The sequence below is a fragment of the Anabrus simplex genome, chromosome 1, assembly GCF_040414725.1.
Source record: "Anabrus simplex isolate iqAnaSimp1 chromosome 1, ASM4041472v1, whole genome shotgun sequence".
Lineage (NCBI taxonomy): Eukaryota > Metazoa > Arthropoda > Insecta > Orthoptera > Tettigoniidae > Anabrus > Anabrus simplex.
The window spans coordinates 290315421-290337249 of NC_090265.1; the positions used below are offsets into that span (position 1 = coordinate 290315421).

Below are 21829 nucleotides of genomic sequence, written 5' to 3' on the forward strand. Positions count from 1 at the left end.
ATGCCGGAGGCTGGGGATCCCATGGCTAGGCCGTCTTGCTTGTATATTATTTTATCGAAGGTGAAGTAGTTGTTATTGATTAAAAGTTTCAAGATAGACATAAAGTCAGTGATCTCAAGTTGACTAAGTTGACTATGGTTATGCAAATTTTGAGGGATAATTTTAAGAAGTTTTTCTGGTTTAATACTGGTGTACATATTAGTGATATCAAACGAATGTAAAGAATGGTATGGTTGAAGTGTAAAGTCATCCAGTTGTTTGATAAGTTGTAGTGTATTCTTGATAGATTTTCTAGACTTAAAGGTGTAGTGTCTTTTAAGAAATTGTTGGGTGAATTGTGCTACTTTGTACAATGGGCTCGGTCTGTAGTTTACTATAGGACGTATCGGGACATTAGGTTTATGTATTTTAGGTTGTGCTTTAACGGTGGGAAGTCCTGGGTTCATTTTGATTAGTTTGCTTTTTTCACTGTCGGTTAAAAGAAATGATGTGTTTTTAAGCGTCTGTTTTAATTGCCGTTGGATGGTTTGTGTAGGATCTTTGTTAATTATTGTAAAAGTGCTGTCTGTGAAAAACATTTTGGTTTTGGATACATATTCTGTTTGATTCATAATAACAGTGGTGTTGCCTTTATCTGCTTTCGTGACGATAGTATGAGTATCTTTAATTTTATTTTTAAGTTGAATGATTTTATTTCTATCTTCAAGTTGAGATTTGGTCATGCTTTGGGTAGGTGATGTAAAGGTTTTCTTAAGCTGTTTGTTGGCTTCGTGTCTGAGTTCATCTTGTATATCATGAGGCATATTCTTTATCGCTGTTTCCGTTTCTACTATTAGTGTTTTTGCAACATTTAGAACATACAAAAATTGACAATAACACAACATTTAGCAATATACATCTATGGTCCAGGTATATCGATGATGTATTTATTATTATGGACCAACGCACTACAGACGCAGCTACCACCTTAACGCACCTTAACACTATTGATACAGACATAAAATTTACACTGGAATCCGAAGCCAATAATACTATTAATTTTCTTGATCTCACTATCACCAGACTTCTATCTTCCTTCAAATATAATGTCTACAGAAAACCTACACATACTGCCACTACAATACAAGAAGACTCTATTCACCCCCTAAGCCATAAACGGGCCACTTATAATAGCTTAGTACATCGAGCATTTAATGTCCCAATGTCGAAATCAGACCTCAACAAAGAATTAAACACCATACGCAATATCGCAGCTCATAATGGATACAACAAGAATTTTATAGAAAATATAATCAGCAAATTCAGACATCGCCCAAAATCGAACCTAATTAAAGAAGCTACTAAATCGAAATCTTTTTCAACCTTTACCTACAACCGTAATATTTACAAAATTACAAATATATTTAAGAAACAAAAAACTAACATCTCCTTCAAAACTAATAACAGAAATCTAGATATCCTATACAATTCTAACTCAATCAATACCTCTAACCCTTCTGACAAATCAGGCGTCTACAGATTCCACTGTAACGACTGTCTCAGCACCTACCTTGGACAGACCGGTAGATCGTTCAAAATTAGATATACTGAACACGTAAATGCGATAAAATACAGAAAATTTTCCGCAATAGGCCAACATATACATGATTATAAACATAAATTTTATGGTATGAATAACGACATAGACATCATTGAAATAATAAATAAAGGCCCCATACTCGATTTCACCGAACAATTCTACATCTCACTCGATCAATACCATAACCCAAATTTTAACCTTAACGATCTCTCCGAAAAACCTACAATACTTTTTGACACTTTTATCAAAATAATGAACACTCTTAAAATACCAAAAAACCGATCCATCTTCAAAACAATACACAACACGCTTACATATTTTCCCTACCATCGCACGCGCCCACCTGATCACAGTCCCGCCTCTACCGCGTTGCCTCCTTCCCCTAACTCAGTAACTCCGCCCCTCCCTGCTCCCTTCTAGGCCTCGTCTCTCCTCAGCCTGTCAGTTCCACTACGTTCCGTCTACCATCAACTTGGCACCTGAGGTGAATTTCTCATTCACCAATACTTCGCGAAATTTAACTCCCTTTCGTTTCTTAAATACGGTAACTTTATATCGCGTTTTATTTCTTATAGGTTCCGACTTGGATCAGGATCCCTTCTAATCAATTTATGTAATCACAACCTACAATATAAGATCTACAAGCACCATTTCAGCCAGGACTTTTGTTACTTCTCAGCAAGATGATATACAACCACATGTCGACATGTATAATTGTTTAATAGGACTTGCTGATCATCTACATCAACAAGCAGTGACCCATTTAAATTGTTCATTTCTACTTATATTGATATTTTACATAATCATCTGCTCCTTAAGTCCAAGCTGTAGCCTCAGCTGAACTTTACCATATATTTTAAGTGGAACACCATTAACTAAATGTTTTATCAACTTTTAACTTGTCACACATGGCTGTATGTCTCGAGTGTTAAAAATACCAAAATTAAGCCTACAAACATATTTACTACAACCTCAGCTGAACTGCATCACATATTTTAAGTGGAACACCATTTAACTAAATGTTTGAACACCTTTAACTTGTCAAACATAGCTATATGTCTTGAGTGCCAAAACTTCATAGATTTACACCTATAAACATACTCTGCTATAGCTATAATACAACAGCAGATTTTTAACACGTTATTTTAATTAGAAATTTATAAGTGTACACCCTACAGGACTATGATTTTTCTTAAATCGTGATTTTTTACCTGGACATGTTCACACCTTTTTGTAGATAGATAATGTATAATTTTATATTCACTGTTATATCATACCTGAAGTATTGTAAGGTTTATTGTCCTCGATTAATTGTTCTTGGCTGATGATGACAGGGACACTGTCGAAACCGGTCCCGAGTGTATAAAAATGTGAAGGTTTAACTGTAATGTAAAACTGTCACATAATATAATGTATTGAAAAGGTGGAACCTATTGTACTTTTCTTTGATGTGCATCTATTATCTCGAGTCAAACTGCTTTGAGATCTTGCTGAATTTCATGGCTTCATCGTCCTCCCGTCTTCTTTCAAAGATTTCTCATCATTAGTTGTCATAAAGGCCGATTTCATGGTTAAAGTATTACGAGATTCTTTTCTTCTTAATTGTGCTGGTGATTGGGTCAATTTCGATGGTTTCATTGGGAAGGATTCTCCAGACTCCTTCGACCTGGTATTTTTTATTTTTGCAAATTCTGGTAGTTCTTTTTCTAGTTTTGAGTAGTTGATCAGTTCTTCTTGCATTATTAATTTGGAACGGGGTTCCACAAATGTAATAATAAGTCACCGAGTTTAATTTAAGGGTGTATGTATACTGTGTGGCAAATGCTATTAGTGCAGTATAGTGTGCCTTTTTTTTTTTCCACTTGTTTTCACTGTAATGCTTTTTTTTTCCACTGTTCTCGGCAACAGCCCCGTTAGTGTTCATCAAATGTGAGTGGCATTTTAGCCATATTTGCTGTGTGTCCCATTTCAGAACTGTACCTTTTTCATTGTTGAAACACAAATCTGTGAAAGGAAATAATTTTATTTTCATAATCTTTAGCCAGTTTATTTATTTTGTTGGGCTGAGTGGCTCAAACGGTTAAGGCGCTGGCCTTCTGACCCCAACTTGGCAGGTTTGATCCTGGCCCAGTCTGGTGGTATTTGAAAGTGTTCAAATAAGTCAGCCTCATGTCGGTAGATTTACTGGCAAGTGGAAGGACTCCTATGGGACTAAATTCCGGCACCTCCAAAAACTGTAGAAGTAGTTAGTGGGACATAAAGCCAATAATATTAATTATATGGACAATTTCTGACAAATTTTAGTTTTTGTCTGCATAAAATCTCCAATTTTCATAAATAACACCATGACGCGCTCACACGCACACGCCATAAGTTATGAATTTCATAATGGTCCATATTGACAATTGATCACTATCAAAGGGTAGAGAAAGGTCCACCTATTCAATACCATTAGATTAATATATCTTCTATAATTGGTACTAGTTTCAACTTTGTTACATTAGGTTACCTTCAGCCATTATCAAATTGGAAATACATGCATACATATAACGACTAATTACAAAAAATTGGTATGTCTTAAGTAAAATCTAAATCTAAAACATTGATGAAATGTCAGACAACACATTTAGAATTGAAACTAAAATGACACATAAAAACTATTGTGACTGGTGTTGGACACTGGAAACTGCAGTGTATGCTTTCGGTCAATATGTATAATTCATATGTCCACCTTTTTATGCAGAAATCTGGTAAATATTAAAATAGGCCTTTTGATTATTTTTCGAAATCTATTCCTAGCTTTTTAGTTCTGATGAAATTGGTATCTGTATTTTGCTTAACATATAATAACAAAACTGTAGAGTGTTTCTTTTATACCTATGGTAAGTTGTTGCATTGGTGATTCTATGCGAGTAAATATATTATGGTCTACTATTTATAAGTCTCTTTAGATGTACGCATTCAACATGGTTTATTTTTCAATAAAGTTAATTCAAAATATATCCACTATTTACTATTTCAGGAAATGTCTTTAACTTTTTCTTCCATCTTAGTTCTGTTTGAGCACAATCCTTGTGTTGTTAAATGCAGTTTTTTAATAAATGAGCCTGTATATTATGCTTCACAGAATGTGGAAAATGTAAATGAGACGGGTGATTTTATTCTGTTCCATAGGATGTAGAAGCTCATAACAAAAATCTAAATGATCTAGCAAAGGGAGCAGCTCTTGTAGATCATACGAGCTGTAAGGGACTAAAGTCTCTGACAAAGGAGAGTCGAAAGCTACTGGAAGGTTACCAGAATCTCTTCTACATGCTCCAGACAAATCCTTTATATTTGGCTAAGCTCATGTTCTGCTTGCCCCAGACTAAATCCACCAAATTCTTGAATACTGTGATTTTGGTACTCTTCAACTTTGGCTCTAACTTGCGAGAGAACTACCTTTTGCTCAGACTCTTTCAAACAGCTTTAAAGGAAGAAATAAAGTAAGTGGATTAATGATGAATCTTCTTGATTTTCTGTCTTGTTGTCAGTAGATAACCATTGAATAATTTAACCCTTTTTTGACAGATCTAAAGTTCAGAGACCTTCAGATATGATAACGACTGTGCCACATGTAATGCATCTTGTGTTTGAATATGCACGTCAAATGGTAGGACAAGTATCTTTACGGAATATGCTTGGTCCTCTTGTGCAAAAGGTGAGAAATTTACTCAGTATCATACTGTAAAATATTTTTTAAGAATAAAAGTTCTCATAAAATTGAACAGAAGTAATTTTATATGTATGCCCTGCTTGAATTTAGATTCAAATCTCAATACATTCTTATCTCTAGCATAACATTTTTATTTTCATTGTCGTAGATGGGTGTTTTTCATTATTGCTTTCATAACAAGACTTAGTTTATGGAATGGATTCAACTGACTTTTATAGTGCCCGTCCTTTTCTACGTAATAAACTGCATGTAAACAACAGTTAATATTTGGTTCAAATTGAGTCTCAACTGTTTCAACATAGGCTCAATTTGAATCAAATATTAACTGTTGTTTACATGCATTAGGCACTCCGTCTCGTAGTGTCCAACAGAGTTTGAATTTCCCATGGATACTACAGCGAACTACTTTGTTTGGGCGTAAAATTTAATTATGCAACTTAGACATCTAGGTTGAATTACGACACAATGCAACGCTTTCACGTACAAACTTTCACATCTTGATGTTATTTCCATTAGACCACATCATAACGTAATATTAAGATCAAATTTAAGTGAAATTAGCATGAATTTGGAATGCTTTTCCACATCATTTCACATGTAAAATATGTGTATAGTATTTGTAATTGTATGTATTCTGTATTCATTCCCAATATTTGTACATAAATTTTAAACTGTCTTCGAACTTTAGCATCGCATAAGATTTTAGACCATCACTATTGTTACTTACTATACAGGACATATGACAGCCTTGTTTATGTGAAAATTCATAAGCATGTGCAACATATTTTTAACCAATTGATATTTTGTTAATGATAGGATATTGTAAAAGTTTTTTAATGTATTCACTTATGCAACATGTTTTACAATTCTCTAACCAGACGTCTGGTAGAACGTAGAGGTATTGATATGACTGATTATGCCCCACAAAAGGGGCGAAACATGTCTCAACTATTTCAGTGATGTTTAACTAACACGTTAACATTTTGTACTGTATTGAATAGGTTGAAGTTAAAATAAATTTCTCACATTTATTATTGAATTTCTTTCAATACGGAAAAAATAATTTTCATTACTTGTAATAGAGCAAATTGTTAAAAAAAGGTATGAAGTGCCTCTACATATACCCGAATGCTTCGAGATTTTTCCACACAAAGTCTTTGTTCTGATGTCATTCTTGGTGAATGCAATTATTTTCAATGCTTCCCTGAAAACTGTGCATGAAGATTCTGGTTGCTGTTCCATGTATGGCATTTATTTCAGAGTGGTGCACAGTATCTCTGACCAGGTGGCTTACTCATGTTGAGGGTGATTTAAATCTGATTTGTAAGAGAGCTCACGAGACCATTAATCCTGAAGCGATTGGGTTAAGGACTACTGTGAAGTGTTCCCTCCATCTCTGTAGCTGATCTTCTTGGGTTGTTAGGATTTATCTGGCTTTTTTTTTTCCATCATCTGTGTATACAGCTTATTCAGCTTTCTCCGGGGGGGGGGCAACCAAAGATTTTTTTCCTTTTTCGAGATCTTACTAACTTACACATCATTGAAAATCAGTGAACAACATACAATTCAACCAAAAATAACATACTCAAAGACTGGCAATATAAACACTGTATGATTCTTACCTGCTAGAGGAACAGGTAATCTGCAGTACCTATCTGAGTGAAGGTTGAAGGATCATTTCTTTTGTTCAGTACTGTAGTTGCCCCCTTAGCAGCTTGTAGTTCCTGTTTCGGAAAGGTACACTGGTGACAGGCTTTTTCTTTTGATATCATGTGCATCTTCTGCACTAACAGAGCACTTAACAGTTTGGTGTTCAGATTAGCACGGAATTCAGTCTTATTCTTCCTCACCAAACTAAAAATTCTTTCCACTGGAGCATTGCTTTGGGGTACTAGAAGAATAGTCATCATTAGTTTACTCAGTGAAGGGTACTTCATACCTGAAGCATCAGTGATCTTGATATTTCAAAACAAAGTCTGTCGGCCCTTTCATCCTTGTCGAAAGGGAATCCATTCAATACAAATAAATACGAAATGTAGTGTTACATTCCTATTTAATTATAAGTGGAAGCACTACCGGTTTCGACCCCAAGTCACTTACCTTCTACTTCTTCTGAATTTTACAATGCCTATCCCCGTTGTTTTATTTTGCCTCTTCAACTGTTTTTGTGGGGACTTGATCTTCAATTTCTTGCAAAACCTACGCGGTTATCCCACAGAATCCCCCTCTTCTTCAGTTCATCATTCAAAATATTGAATATTCCTTTGCCTGTATTGTCGCTGGATTCCGGAATTGTAAGAATTATCGTTGAAATTTGCGTAGATTCTTCATCAAAAAGCATCGCAACTAATGGGTAGAGCCTTTTGTCATTCATATCGTTACTGCCGTCTGTTGCCAGGGCAAAGGGCTGGGACTTCATTAACTCTGTTAAACTGTAGAAACCGAAGTTTTAACTAGCGCTTCTGTTTTTGTTCTCACACAGCCGTACTTCAAAGCTATTTTCGAATCGGGAAACATTTTCTTGAACAGACGTCCCGCATGGTCACTGCAGGCTAAAGGCAAGTTGTGTTCAACAAGAAAAGTCGTAAACAACAACTCCGCGTTTGTTACTGAGCTTTCATCTTCCGAGGATTTAGCAAAAATGGTTAAATTTTTGTTTGTGTCCCTCAGCTTAACTGTATCCGTATGAATTTTGCTAGCCACGTGTTTACGACAGTCGTCTCGACCACCCTGTCCAACTGAAAAATCGTGGGTACACACACTACAAAACACGTGTGAAGGAGATTTTGAGGAACGGAGTAAACAGGGCAATTCTTTTGAGTATTCCTCCCTGAATTTTTGAACGATTTTTGGTTTCTTACTAGCGTCACTGGTCATGGAAACTTCACCGCACGTATTTTCCTGCACAAGAAATCGCTTCATTGTTTATTTCAAACTGTTCGCATTTTGTCGCACGGGATTGGTATATAAATACTAGAAGAGCAATATTTGTAAATTTGGCAACCTAAATTGCAAGAAATACTTATAAAATACAAAGACAAGATAACTCAGATACTTGCATGGAAGTCTGATCACATGATGAACAAAGACAACAACTCAGCAAGATGTACTACTTCACAGGTAGCTGTTTTTTCCGATACTGAAAGCACACACTGCGTTCGGCTCATGAAACTCTAAATATTCTTAAACGAGGATTACTGAGAAATCCGAAAAGAATATTCTGAGACTTCAAGCTGGAATGGCATTCCTTGTGTATCTTTTTGAACACTTCATATAAAAATCAACAAAAAATCGTAATTTGTGGTGTGTCATTCGTAAAGGCGTAATTATGATGGGTAATTCGTAATTATTACAACTGAATCATAATAGTCGGCATCTCTGCAAATTGGTCATACCCAGCTTGTCAGAAAATATATTAACCCATCTATATATATAAAATAAGAGTTTTGTCTGTACATTGCTCAAAATTTGAAAAGGATGGTATTTCTGTATCAGTCATGTCCATAGTAACAAGGAAATGCATTTTTTAATTTTCTGTAATGTCTCTCTGTCTCTCTGTCTGTCTGTCTGTCTGTCTGTCTGTCTGTCTGTACACACATCACGAGAAAACAGCTGAAGAGAATTTAATGAAAATCGGTATGTGAAGTGGGGGGATGAGGCTCTGCAATCTAGGCTATAAATAGTTTTACTCACGCTGGGTGAAATGGTAGTTTAGGGGAAGGCCTAAAGATGAATTCTCAAATATTTATATTATTAGTAGTCCTACCGACAAATACTACATAACTGATGTTATTTAGAATTAAATTTGTGATCATTTATTTCATACATTGTTACCGTACCGGCTTTAATAACACAAATATTCATGAATTTGTATTTTTGTTGCCAAGTCCTTATCAACGCCGAGCCACGAGAAAATGGCTTAACAGAATTTAATGAAAGTCAGGGAATAAGAAACTACAGTCTAAGTTATAAACAATTTTATTTGCCCGGTATGAAATTGTAGTTTAGGGGAAGTCGCTTAAAATTTAAATTTTAAATACTCATGTTATTGGTCGTATCGAAAAGTACTACATAACAAAAGTTATGGAGAATACAATTTCCGACCATTTATGTTTCATTCAATTTTACCATACCGACTATGATAGGAGTGGTATTTCCGAGTCGGGAGAAAACTAAATGTGAAGGCCTACAATATTGAAAGCGCACAACATTGATCAACAATAACATTACAATGACCATTGTTTGTGGTTATGTTCTTTGTCTTTTATGCTGCCGCTCAACTCTGAGAGATGGGATTACTGCTGCGTACCGAGAATAACAGCCTGCCTAAATAGGTGGGGAGTTACAAATCTTTCTTCTCTAGCATGTCATTCCTCTGGTTCATACATTTTCTGATACCGTACTAATGTTACGTAACTCACTGGTTCATCATATTATTCCAGCTATTCGATCCCTACTCTGACGCGCTGTTTTGAATGAGCACTGTGCACTCTTAAGGCAAAGCTTGCTTCTTAGTAGTAGTAGTAGTAGTAGTAGTAGTAGTATGACCTGGTCTAGAATTACAATTTAGGCATATTCCAAATTATAGCATCACAATTCACTAAAAAAGTCAAAATTCAACCCTGAAAAGAGCCGTTTCTTAAAAAGAGCTTCTTCCTCTTCACTTTTATTAAATTCTACATTCATTTTATTCCAAATTAGCAGTGAAGAGGGGGATTTCTCCTCTGGCTTGGCGGAAAAAATTGCCTCCAAGTCAGATAGATTTCCCACCGCCATTGTAGTGAATTGAGATTTTCGGATTCATCGGGTACTCCTAGGAAACAGATTAGTAAAAGAGCATAGTTTTTACCCTGGGAATCTCCACTATTCGACCCCCTCCCCTTCGAAAAAAGACTGAGAATGTTCACGGATCATGGCTGTCTGCGGCCTGGTCATTCCAGCTCTGGAAGTTTGGACTGTTAGATCGGCAGCGTAGTACTGTTCGTTAAAAGTGAGAAAATGTGTGGTTTATAATTTGATGCAGTATTTCATGTGAAATCATTGCCTTTACTCGTGCCATTCCTACTGACGTCATTGTAATGACCTATGTTCATTTCAGTTGGGAAAAACCACTAAGACAGTCTTTCTGAGGATGTAAAAAGGCAGGTGGAGAGTGAATGTCTGCCATTATCATGCAATTCTCCAACCTAATTGTGACTGATAGTAGTAACGCAGTCTTCATATGAGAAAAGACGTTTGGTGATTTCTCCAGCGCGTTTCCAGGGTAACGTTAAGAGCTATGCAATTTAATACAGTCTTGCTCACAACGTGTACTCTACCTTACCTACAGTTCTGTATACAGTGTAGAATTCCGTAGCGAAGCACGGGTACATCAGCTAGTTTCATTATAACTTTATGTAACTCCTCCTTTGGTCACTCTCCAGACCAGTCTTCTCTGTTTCCTTATTTTCTTTTGGATATTTTAACATCGTCCTTTTCTTCATAACTTTCAGTAAAATTCTCCTCTAGAAACTGGATGACATTTTTCATACTGGGGGTAAACTTATTGTCCGCCACAGAATAAACTAGCTTAACAGGCTTCTCGCTATCTTCAGACCATAAAGGCACACACAACCATTACCACAGTCTAATTTACATCTCTTCTCATTCAAAATATCTGTCCCTAAAATGATGGAATTAATCAGATTTGACACAACTAAACAAATCTGTTCAGTGGTCACCGCCCCTCTCTCCCCCCAATTATCTTAACAATTGTCTGATTTCTTTGAGACCTAGTACCAATTACAGAAATAACGACTACATTAGATACTGGAATTTCCTCAATTTGACACCTGTTCCTCTTAATGTTCTTAACATTTATTCCCAGAGTCCAATCTCCCTCAGCTACTGCTTCAAATTTGGTATTATAAATTAATATATTCCCAGCATCACTCTTACTTGAATTTGTCGTTTGAAAGATTGTCTCCTTATCCACATCATAACTTGTCATAGTCTTAAATCACACATGTGGTAACAGAATCCTGATTATAGAACAAGTTGTCCAACCCATCAAAATTGTTCTTTACTATTTTAAATCTGCCCTGTTGTGAGGATTCATTCTCCTACATCAAATATGCAGCATGCAACTAGACCAGGTACCACACTCAACTCAATATTGGACATTAAAAACTGCATTAGGCACAAGACGACAAACATACTTATATGTATTATGAGCCCTTGGTTGCACTTCATTTCTGTGAAAACAGCACATTAAAAGCATCCTTCATTTCAGAAATATTTGGTGTGCAAGTTTTAGGTGATTCAACCTGTATATATTTTCATTTAAAAAAACATCTATCCGGCATTCCGGATGACAACAAGGGTCCAGCATGAACTGACACAAATAATGTAAACACCTAAAATAACACTTCCTGTTTATACTATAATGACAATGTTTTAAAAGGTGCTATACAAATGGTAATGAAAAATATTAAACCAAATTTTCAAAATATTCTTTCTGGAAATGATATATTGTTATTTTGAAATCATAGATTGAAAGATCCTTCGTGAAATCAGCATACAATTTCATATAATAAAATATATATTTTATTTGAGAGATTATTTCCTTACACTCTGCAGTACTCTTTATCAGATGGTGCTATCATAGATACTATTCCTGTATAGCTAAATTTTCTTTTATACCATAAATCATACCTTGTTTTTAAGTGTTTCTGAAATAATTCAGTTATCAATCAATTACCATTGATCTCATTTAGGATTGTCACCCATGTAACAAATTCCTTATTGTTTGTTTACCTAGTCTTTCCTTAAATGATATCAAAGAAGTTTGAAAGAAGTTTGAAAATTTATCACACATCTTCCTTGGTAAATTATTCCAGTCCCTAAATATCCCTCTTGTTATAAATGAGTATTTGTCGTCTTTAACTCCAACTTTATCTTCATATGTAATCTTTCCTACTTTCAGAAACTCCACTCAAACTTATTCATCTACTAAAGTAATTCTATGCCATCTTTGCACTAGCAGCTCGGAACATTCCACTTATGATAAATGTAAGAAATTTATTTCTCTTCCATCTATTCAATACAACTCAATATGTTAGAGTTAAATCCTCATTAAATAAGAATTGGTACATATTTCGCCCTTTCCTATGGGGCATCATCAGCCGTATCATTACCTCAAACCATATCAGGTACCTGGTTGAAATTGATCTAAAATCTACTACAAAATTGAATACATAAAAAACTTAACTTAAAAAGCCTTCATTATATGAGGAACTTGATTTAAGTACATGTGAAAAATTAACATTATTGATGGCCTTGAGCCATGGTCAGTGTAGAATATGAATGAAAGTTTTAAAATATTGTACAAAATGATGAAAGTGAGTATAGAACATTGCAAATGATTATATACAAAATGAAAAGGAAATGCATTCCAACACTGCCATTTTTTATAATATTGGACCGTGGTATGTGTACTTGATATAGTCTTATAGTCTTGATATGGTCTTATTCAAAAGTTCTAATTTTTTAGTTTGTAACTAGCCCAGAAAGATGTTATATTTATGTCGTAGTTCTACTTGAGCACGTATGTTGAACAATTTACTAGAGAACAACTTAATGAGTCTGTTGAGATGTCATTAGACCATCTTCTTCCGTTGAGCAATATTCTGTGTTGATAGTGTGCTCAGCACGGAAGGACTTTGCTTTTATGTCGTAATTCTACTCAAGAACCTATGTTGAATAAATAATTAACAACTTAATGAGGACTGCTGAAGTGTCATTGATTATCTTCTTCTGTTGAACAATATTCTATGTTGATGGTGTGCTTCTGTTGTTGGAGTGTAGTAGATTTTAGATCAATTTTAACCAGGTACCTGATATAGTTTGAGGTAATGATATGGCTGATGATGCCCCATAGGAAAGGGCGAAACATGTACCAATTCTTATTTTAATGAGGATTTAACTCTAACATATTGAACTGTATTGAATAGGTGGAAGAGAAATAAATTTCTTACATTTATCATAAGATTACTTTCAATATGAATTTGCAATGGTTTTCATTACTTGTAACATTCCACTTAGTCGAGCTGTTTGTCTTCTTTCTCCTAAGTCTTCCCCACCCAATGTGTGCAATATTTTTGTAACGCTGCTCGTTTGTTAGAAGTCGCCCAGAACAAATCTTGCTGCTTTTCTTTGGAACTTTCCCAGTTCTCGAATCAAGTAACCCCGGTGAGAGTCCCATGCACTAGAACCATACTCTAATTGGGGTCTCGCCAGTGACTTATAATAGGGCCCCTCTTTTACCTCCTTACTACAGCCTCTAATACCCTCATAACCATAGGATGAGATTTGTAACCTTTATTTAGGCTACAATCTCATTTTCATGATTACCCCAATGAACTTCATTTCTTACTAGAGGACCCGTGCTGCTCCATGTCATTCATTATAACTAGGTCAGATAACTAGTCTTGATGTGCCTGTCGTAGTCGTATTATTTTGCCTGCCTTTTTTAGTGGTTTTGTGAACATTTAATAAGAAGCGCGTTATGGTATGCCACAGTTCGTAGTCAGAATTCATCTGTTCTGATGTTTTCATGTTGTCTGTTTGGTGAAAATCTATCCATATATATGGGCCTTTTTTTAACCTGCAGTTCTTGCTGTAAAGTTTGGTATTGTGTCGTAGAAGGCAATGGTATTTTTAATTGTAGTTCTTCCATATAGGACAGTTGTCTTGCGAGCTCATAGGTTAGTCTTGAAGGAGCGTTTTTTGCCAGTCAGAGAAACTTTTTAAGATACATGGCCTTCACTTTTTCGGGTATAGCTAAGTTATTCTTCGATAGATGTTCCCAGATAATGGTTAAGGCGATGTCATGATGGGGTCTGTTTTTGTACGTTGAATTTTTTTCTCTTAGCAGCATGTAAGTTATTAGGAACACTCTGCCATCTGTTGAATATATTTGGAAGCTGGGAAAGGTTAGAGAATCAAAGGGTATCTAGCAGGAATTAGTATTCTTCTGTGATCAGAGGAAGTGCATACTGTCTGGCTTGACAGGTAGTAATCAAACATGGTTGAATGCAGTGACATTACTAAGGCTGAAAATCACATATATCAGAATATTTAATGAAAGTGTTAGTTGCTTAGCAATCTGCTAAGTACAGAATGTACAGTGAGAATTTAATGATTTGATTTTATGATTACTCAAAGTGGGCTGAACTGAGAGACCTATCAATGTCTCATGATTCATCAGCAGGTAATTCTGGAGAGAATAAAAGAAAAATGAAGCAAACGGTCCCAGTAGAATGGACGAATGGATTTGCCAAAGCTGTTTTAGTAAACTCTTTTAATATATAGATATTAACACCTAAGTACTTACAGTGATGCCCATGAGTTACTGTTATCATGCAGCATGAATAAATTAAGTTTTATGTATTTTTTTTATACAGATTTTGGATAACAAGACGCTTGCAATTGATACCAATCCAATAGATATTTATAAAAGCTGGAGGAATCGAGAAGAAATGATGACTGGAAAATCTTCGTAAGTATAATGTGGAGTGTATTTCATTTATATGTATCATTAACCTGAAGTTGTTCATTAATATTCCTGCATTGTCTTTTGTAGAGATCTACCTCTTGTTGTAAATCAAGAGCAGGCTCTGTCATACAAGGAAGTCCAGCAAAAACTGAACGACGGAATCAAGGCTTTGAAGGAAACTACCTTGATGTTTTTAGAGCACATCACACAATCTCGAGATATGATTCCTTATGGAGTTTTGTATATGGCAAAAGTTCTCCATAATGCTCTCATTGAAAAATTTCCCTCTGCTCCAGAAAAGGACATTCTCAAGGTACAATTGAGTATCAGTAGACAAATTAAGAACATGCACAAATATGATTCAAGCTCCCAAAGCAAGCACATTGTTCCTCTTAATAATAGAACAGAAAATGTTTAAGTAGTGATAATTAATACTAAACAATGATTAATGAATGGATTCAATGTTTTTTTAATAATTAATGGGTAATACATGCATTAAAAAAATTGAAACTCTTGTATACACAGCTTGGCTTGCATGTTTTTTCAAATTCCATTAATACAGGGTGCGGCAGAAATACCTGACAAATTTCAGACGTAAATAATTCAGCAACGCAACAAGCCATTCACAATTTTGTTGCGCAGTTTAAAAGAGCAAGGTTTGCCATTTATGTCGCATACAGTAGATTGGAGCGAACTGAAGGTCGTATTGGCCACAGCTTTCAAACAAGTGTTATTGTCGTGGTGCGTGCGGTCTTGGCCTTGGCCAACACGTGCATCGTCTCGTCCGGGCTAGTCAGTCAGCCAGCCAGTCGCTAGCATGGCGTGGAGTGGTGAACACCGAGGTTTCGTGATTGAGACTTATTTCAAAAATGCCGACCCCGTACGGAGTGACGTTCCATGGCCAGCCCGTTCCCTTGACCTCGCCCCGTGCGATTTCTTTCTCTGGGGATATTTGAAGGATCGCTTCTTCCAACGTAAGCCCCGAAGACTACATGACCTGAAGGCTGCCATCCGTGAAGAAATCGAGGCAATACCACAAGACATGCTCAAGTGAGTCATGCGGAACTTCAGGGAGAAGCTTGAGAGTTGCATTGAATAGGACGGTCGGCATTTGGATGACATTATTTTCAAAACCTAGTGTGTATGTGATGCAAATGGCAAACACTACTCTTTAGAACTGTGCAATAAATCTTTAAATAGCTTGTTGCGTTGCCAAGTTATTTACATTTGAAATTCGTCAGGTATTTTTGCCGCACCCTGTAGTTCACTGACATGTAAGTTCGGATGAGGTTTTTGAAAGGCATTACAGTATTTCATAGTTATACGTTTGACTGTTGGCCGACCTCAGTAGTTCAGTCCATTACTCATTGGCCTTCTGGTCCTGTGGTAGTTGGTTCAATCCTGGATTAGTTTGGTGATACTTAACAGTGTATACATACAACAGTTCTTGTGGTCTTGGCTTCCAGCATATTAAAGGATTCCTACTGTATGAAATTCAGACATTGGGTGTCTGTTATGACAATCAGCAGTTAGAACAGATATTAAACACAATAACTTTTTACTTTGAGAGAGAGAGAGAGAGAGAGAGAGAGAGTGTCATGCCCATTTGGACATGTTGAATTAATTCCCATTTCCACGTGAATCATCTTGTCTATCACTTATTATGCAATTTTATGCAGGGGAAAAAAAATCCTGTTTATCTGCGCCTGGTTTCAAAATAATTCAAAAAATTAACATTTAAATATGGCATTCAGCTGTATTTGTTACATAATGAAGTGTTTCAAGTGATAATTTAAATGATCGTTACTGAAATATATAAAATGTATGCATTATTATTTTTGTCACTGATGAAGACAAATGTTGATATCTATTATTGCACAATATTTTTCCTACAGGTTGTGGGGAACTTCATTTATTATCATTTCATCAACTCTGCTATTGTTGGGCCGGATAGTTTTGGTATAATAGATTTGCCTGCTAATCAGGCACTAACTCCCACACAGCGTTACAATTTAGCAAGTATAGCCAAAATATTGCAGTTTGCAGCATCCAAGAAAGGGGTGAGTTTTATCCATCTGTTCTTTTTGATTTGAAATTTATCATTTAAAACATTTGAAGCTATTGAAATTTTCATAGATCAGATTATCTCAGCTTTTTCCTCTGGTTTATATTTGTATTCCCTCTCTGGATACCATTTTGTGTTTTTGTGTTTATCTTTGTCTCTTCTTTCTTCCCATAATGGCCTGTCATTGTGATTCCCTCTTATGTGTTCATGTTCCTGTTTATGTATGTATGTATGTACTGAAACCGTACAGTGTCCTGTACAGCTCATGGGAATGATATGGGCCTTTATACCCCATTAAGATTACTCTTAAAGGTCGCGTCATTGGTAGCAGTATGGGCGAAGGGGATCGAGCGGCGTCCTGCCAGAATGGAACCCGTGAAAGGAGCACTTGCCCAACAAAGGAAAGACAAAGCGAGAGCCAAGCCCCCGCGGAAATACGCTCTCAACTTGCAGAGAGAGATAGAAGGGGACGCGATGCTGGAGTAGTCAGATACGCCCCGAGGTGTGGCCTAGCTTCCCAGAGTTCCAAACGAACATAAGGAACTTCCGGTTTTTTATGCACGTGTCACGGGTGCCAACGTCGGACTTTGGCGCGTAAACAATGGAATGATATTTTAATCCAGACATAGGAAAATTATGTGAGACACACCATTGAATAGAGCGGAATTTTCTGCGTTCCCCAGACTAAAAATATGTAATAACTTATGCAGGGGAAGAAATGAGGTCACCAGCTGTCAAGATGTAACATATCGCTAACACATGTGGATACAGCGGCGTCACCCAAGCCAAGAGTCGCGCTCAAAGTTTACTCCACCTCCCGAGGGACGCTTATGAATTAATCAAAGGCGGGAAGCAAATTACATAAAAACTGCTGATCGTAGGTCCAGCACGCCTGGCTCAAATGAAAGAGGAGACAGAGGGCTACAAGATGCAATATTTCAATATCGTCAATTCTTGGTGTGAAAGGAGCTCTTGTTCTTAATGAACCGTGAACGTTGACGCCCCCAAGCTTCCGGCGGGCAAGATAATATAGGCCGAGCAGGCCATTGCAGAGACAGTTGTTCTTTTACGGTCGTTGAGAAGGACACTATGTCCCGCGGTGCCCCAGTTTAAGTCAGAAACCCTTGACCGCGTATTGAAAGCGCCATTGTGTCCAGCACGCTTTGTGAAGTGAACGGGAGGCCAAACGAGCCTAGGTATTGTTTCTGTGCTGCGTGTCAAACTAGTAAAAACCGCGAGCATAATTTACCAACAAGTAGCAGAATACGGCTGAGAAACTGCCGGTTTAATGAGTCAGTGAAATTCCTAATTTGGTATCACCCAAAGTGTTGCTTTGAATCAGGGGCTCGAGTCTCGTGAGCCACCCGATTCTTACTGTGAACGCGCCCGCCGTAATTTGAAAGTCCGTCTTATTCGTGGTGTAAACTCTGAAATAGAGGCCGTGTGACGAGTGTAAAGTGTACCCATCTTGGATTACTGTAAGATTTCAGCTGTGACGAGTCCCCCAGGATGTCGGACTTGTATGGACCAGGGATGAAGGACTGCACGCCCGCCACCTACCGAGTGGTCATGGAGTACTAAGAACTTCACCATGGGTCTCCCGTGGAAGGAGAGACAACGGCCACCAAACAGATGAGTGATGTCCAAATTTAATTTCTAAGCATGACATAACCCGGGGATAGGATTAGCGTTCTTTTGTAAATATCAAAATGTTGTAAGTTAATGCATGTCCTATATGGAATTTTTATTGATTTTTTTAATGTTGAAGTAAAATTCAAGGGAGCTAAATTCCCGGACGACTCATATTTCTTTCTTAATGATTAGCTTATCGTGAGGGTTATATTTTTAGTGAAATGTAGAATGTCCTAGCAAATATGGGAACAAGGTTAGGAGAATATTTGAGTTTCCCGTAGGGGCGGTTGGAAAAATGGAATTTGGCGAGCAAGGAAACATGTCGAGATGTTGGTAGTCACTGTCCCACGTGGTTGTCAAATATGCCCGGGAAACTCGTGGGTCAGTCAGACAATGCATGCCTAGCTTACAGATATAATCAGTGCATGGACTGCAAGAAAGAAGAAATCCCGACCGGGAGAGGTACATGTTGTGTGATTTAGACAGGTGTGTGGAACCATGTGCAAGTTTCCCGTGATTTTTGATTAATTGGCCATAATGGTTTGGAGTGGTTTTTTTTATCTATAGCCGGGGTGAGACCCAGGGGCAGGAGCCCTTAATCTTGGGTCAGAAGGTTTAAATATAAGTGGATTTATGTGGTATGAACGAGGAGCCATGAGAGCCATAGGCCCAAGGGAAGAAGATACGCGATATGAGACGTAGTGAGAAGGCCGAATAGGAATTTACGATGAGATGATTGAGAAGTGATCGTGCCCACAGTCTCAGTGATAATAATGAGAAGGTAGTGAATAAAAAGAGTATTTCATGGGAATTCCATAATGATATGGATAAGCAAATGAAGCGGGCCATGGATATGTGTGTCCCCGAGATGAGAGGGTAGACGTGTGAGCGAGAGAAGAATCAGAACGGCCGTGCGAAGTGAATGGCCGGCCTTCCTTTTGTTGTGAATGTCTGGCCCTCGCCCTCGCGACAGAGGGATTCCTTTAAACCATTGTGTTAAGACTAACTTGGAGCCCTGGGTCAACCTCGCGCTCCCCTCGGTTGGTTTAAATGGCCTAGCTAAGAATACTTGTATAATGATAATATCACGGTGATTTCTTTTAAAGGTATTTAATAAATGAGTAGGGATCCCCCCCAGATATCCGGCGATATGAGATTGTAACTATTCTAGGGATCTACAGAAACCCACAGTACCTCTCGGTCGGGAGTCGGCCAGTTCGACCCCGGATTATGATGGCGCCCTTGAGCGGGTTGCTCCAGGCGTACGCCTTGGGCCGGAGACAGTGATAACCATGCTGTTTTTTTTTCTAGGAATGGCTCTCCTTTGTGCATGAAGTGTATATATCCATATATCTGTGTATGTTTCGTAATTATGTGCACATATTTTTGAGTTCAAACAGAACCTATGTGCACGTTGTGTGGTCTTGGTGATAGATGAGGAGTCCGGGATTTAGCAAAAATGGTATTTGTGTTTGTTTGTGCATTATGCAAATGTGTCTTTTAATATGATATTATGGAGTGTAGGCCCCGGTTATGTTCGTGCTTAGAACAGCTAGTAATATTTGTGAATAGGGACATCAGGTCATCTCACGGTGTGATCGACAGAATAATGTACAAAATTTCATGAACGGTATGAATTAATGAGGACAAATGAACGATAGCAAGTCGCAAAACCTCAATCATGCCGTGATGCAGACGACGCCCATGGGCGATTCGTATTTTAAAGTGATTATTATTTTCCTTTTCCTCCCATATGTGGAGAGTCATTGTATAGAGCTGTGTAAACTTTTTTTAATTGTCATATTTGAATAAATTTGCATTCGTAACCCCTATTTTTATGATTCTTGTCATTTGTAGTAGTGCTAAGCAGTATCCAATAGGCATTTGAACCCAGAGATCCTACTTTCATATTATAGACAGAAGGCTCCATCTTACGTATTAGTTTTTTTTTGTTTTTCTTTCGAACGTACCACTTCCCCAAGTGCTCAGGCTGCCGGGCCGGCACAGAAAGTAGGAAGGGGAGCGGTTCGAAGCTCGTTAAGCAATTCGACCCGCTCTTCAATCCAATCTCATCCGCGGGTGTTTACCCCGTTACGTGGAGGCATTCTTATGCGTGGGTCATCCATTCGAAGCCCGGTAGGGTGTAGTACGTATGTATGTATTTTAACCTTTAATGCTCGAGGATTGGAATCCAAAAAGGTAAACTGTAACCGTAATTGTGCAAATGTATAATAATGGGGTTCAAAGAAATATTGTAAATACGCCTTGGCAATGCTCAACGGTGATACATAAGATTCCACTCGTGGGCATGAAGGTTCTATTACACACCGGTTACAGTTCATAATAATTATTGGCACGTTAATGTTGAAACTGTCTCAGGCTAATAGAAATCCTAATTTACAAATGAAAATACTGAAAATCTAGTTTAATTGGAATGATGATCCAATTTAATTAAATCAATCATCAATAACAATATAATCAACAATAATCAAAGAAAATCTTATAACATGGGTGGATAAATAGTAAACATTGTGTACAGTAAGTGACGTACTTTTTAAACTGTACATAAAAATTTCTTTTGTTGGTTATTATCTTTTCTGCTCATATGGCGCTACAATGTTACTCTACCTTTACAATAACAGCAAACCTGATGTCAAAAATATCTACACATAAATCCAGGCATATGAATACAGGTAGATCAATGAACTAACATTGTTAGTATGAAAGTTGCTGAAGGCTTGAACATGAAATTGATGGTACAATCATTTCAAATTATTTATCCTCCGTAAATAAAGAAAAATATTCATCCGGTCATGTCTATGTCCATTTTGGGCCAAAAGCCTTGTCCTTCAGTACCCCATTAATATTATTTATAACCGTTGCATAAAATAACTACTTGTAATTAACAACTGAGTGCTTACTAAAATAAGTACATGTAACGCTGTGGAACCTAAAAATTAAAAGTATACAGAACATTCAAAACTAGACTCTGCAGCTAACCACAGATAATAAATTGAAGAAGTATTAAAACAGAAGAACAACATAATTATGGTGTCCTCAAGCTGCTGCACCTAAATAAAAATGGATGTTCAAATCTACATGCTACTATAATAATCAGGAATTGAAATTGTCAAGACACACCAACATTCGGATTCGTCCACAATCTCTCATCTGGATCGCTGAAATTCTGCCAATATCTACAAGACACATGCACTAACACTGCAGTTACTCTACAGAGAATAAGTAGGTTGTACATTGGGCAGTATGCTCCTAATTTTATTCTTAATCACAGTGTAACTTAAA

At 37.0% G+C, this 21829-nt stretch overlaps 1 protein-coding gene across 1 annotated transcript in view; it reads left to right on the forward strand.

Annotated features, from left to right (window-relative positions):
• LOC136864220 (ras GTPase-activating-like protein IQGAP1) overlaps window positions 1-21829 on the forward strand; it is a 565781-nt gene that overhangs the window by 411302 nt on the left and 132650 nt on the right. The window contains exons 25-29 of the mRNA XM_068226153.1: window positions 4754-5064; window positions 5150-5279; window positions 14738-14832; window positions 14917-15142; window positions 16725-16889. Coding sequence (XP_068082254.1) covers window positions 4754-5064; window positions 5150-5279; window positions 14738-14832; window positions 14917-15142; window positions 16725-16889 — 927 coding nt within the window. The remainder of the gene's footprint in view (window positions 1-4753; window positions 5065-5149; window positions 5280-14737; window positions 14833-14916; window positions 15143-16724; window positions 16890-21829) is intronic.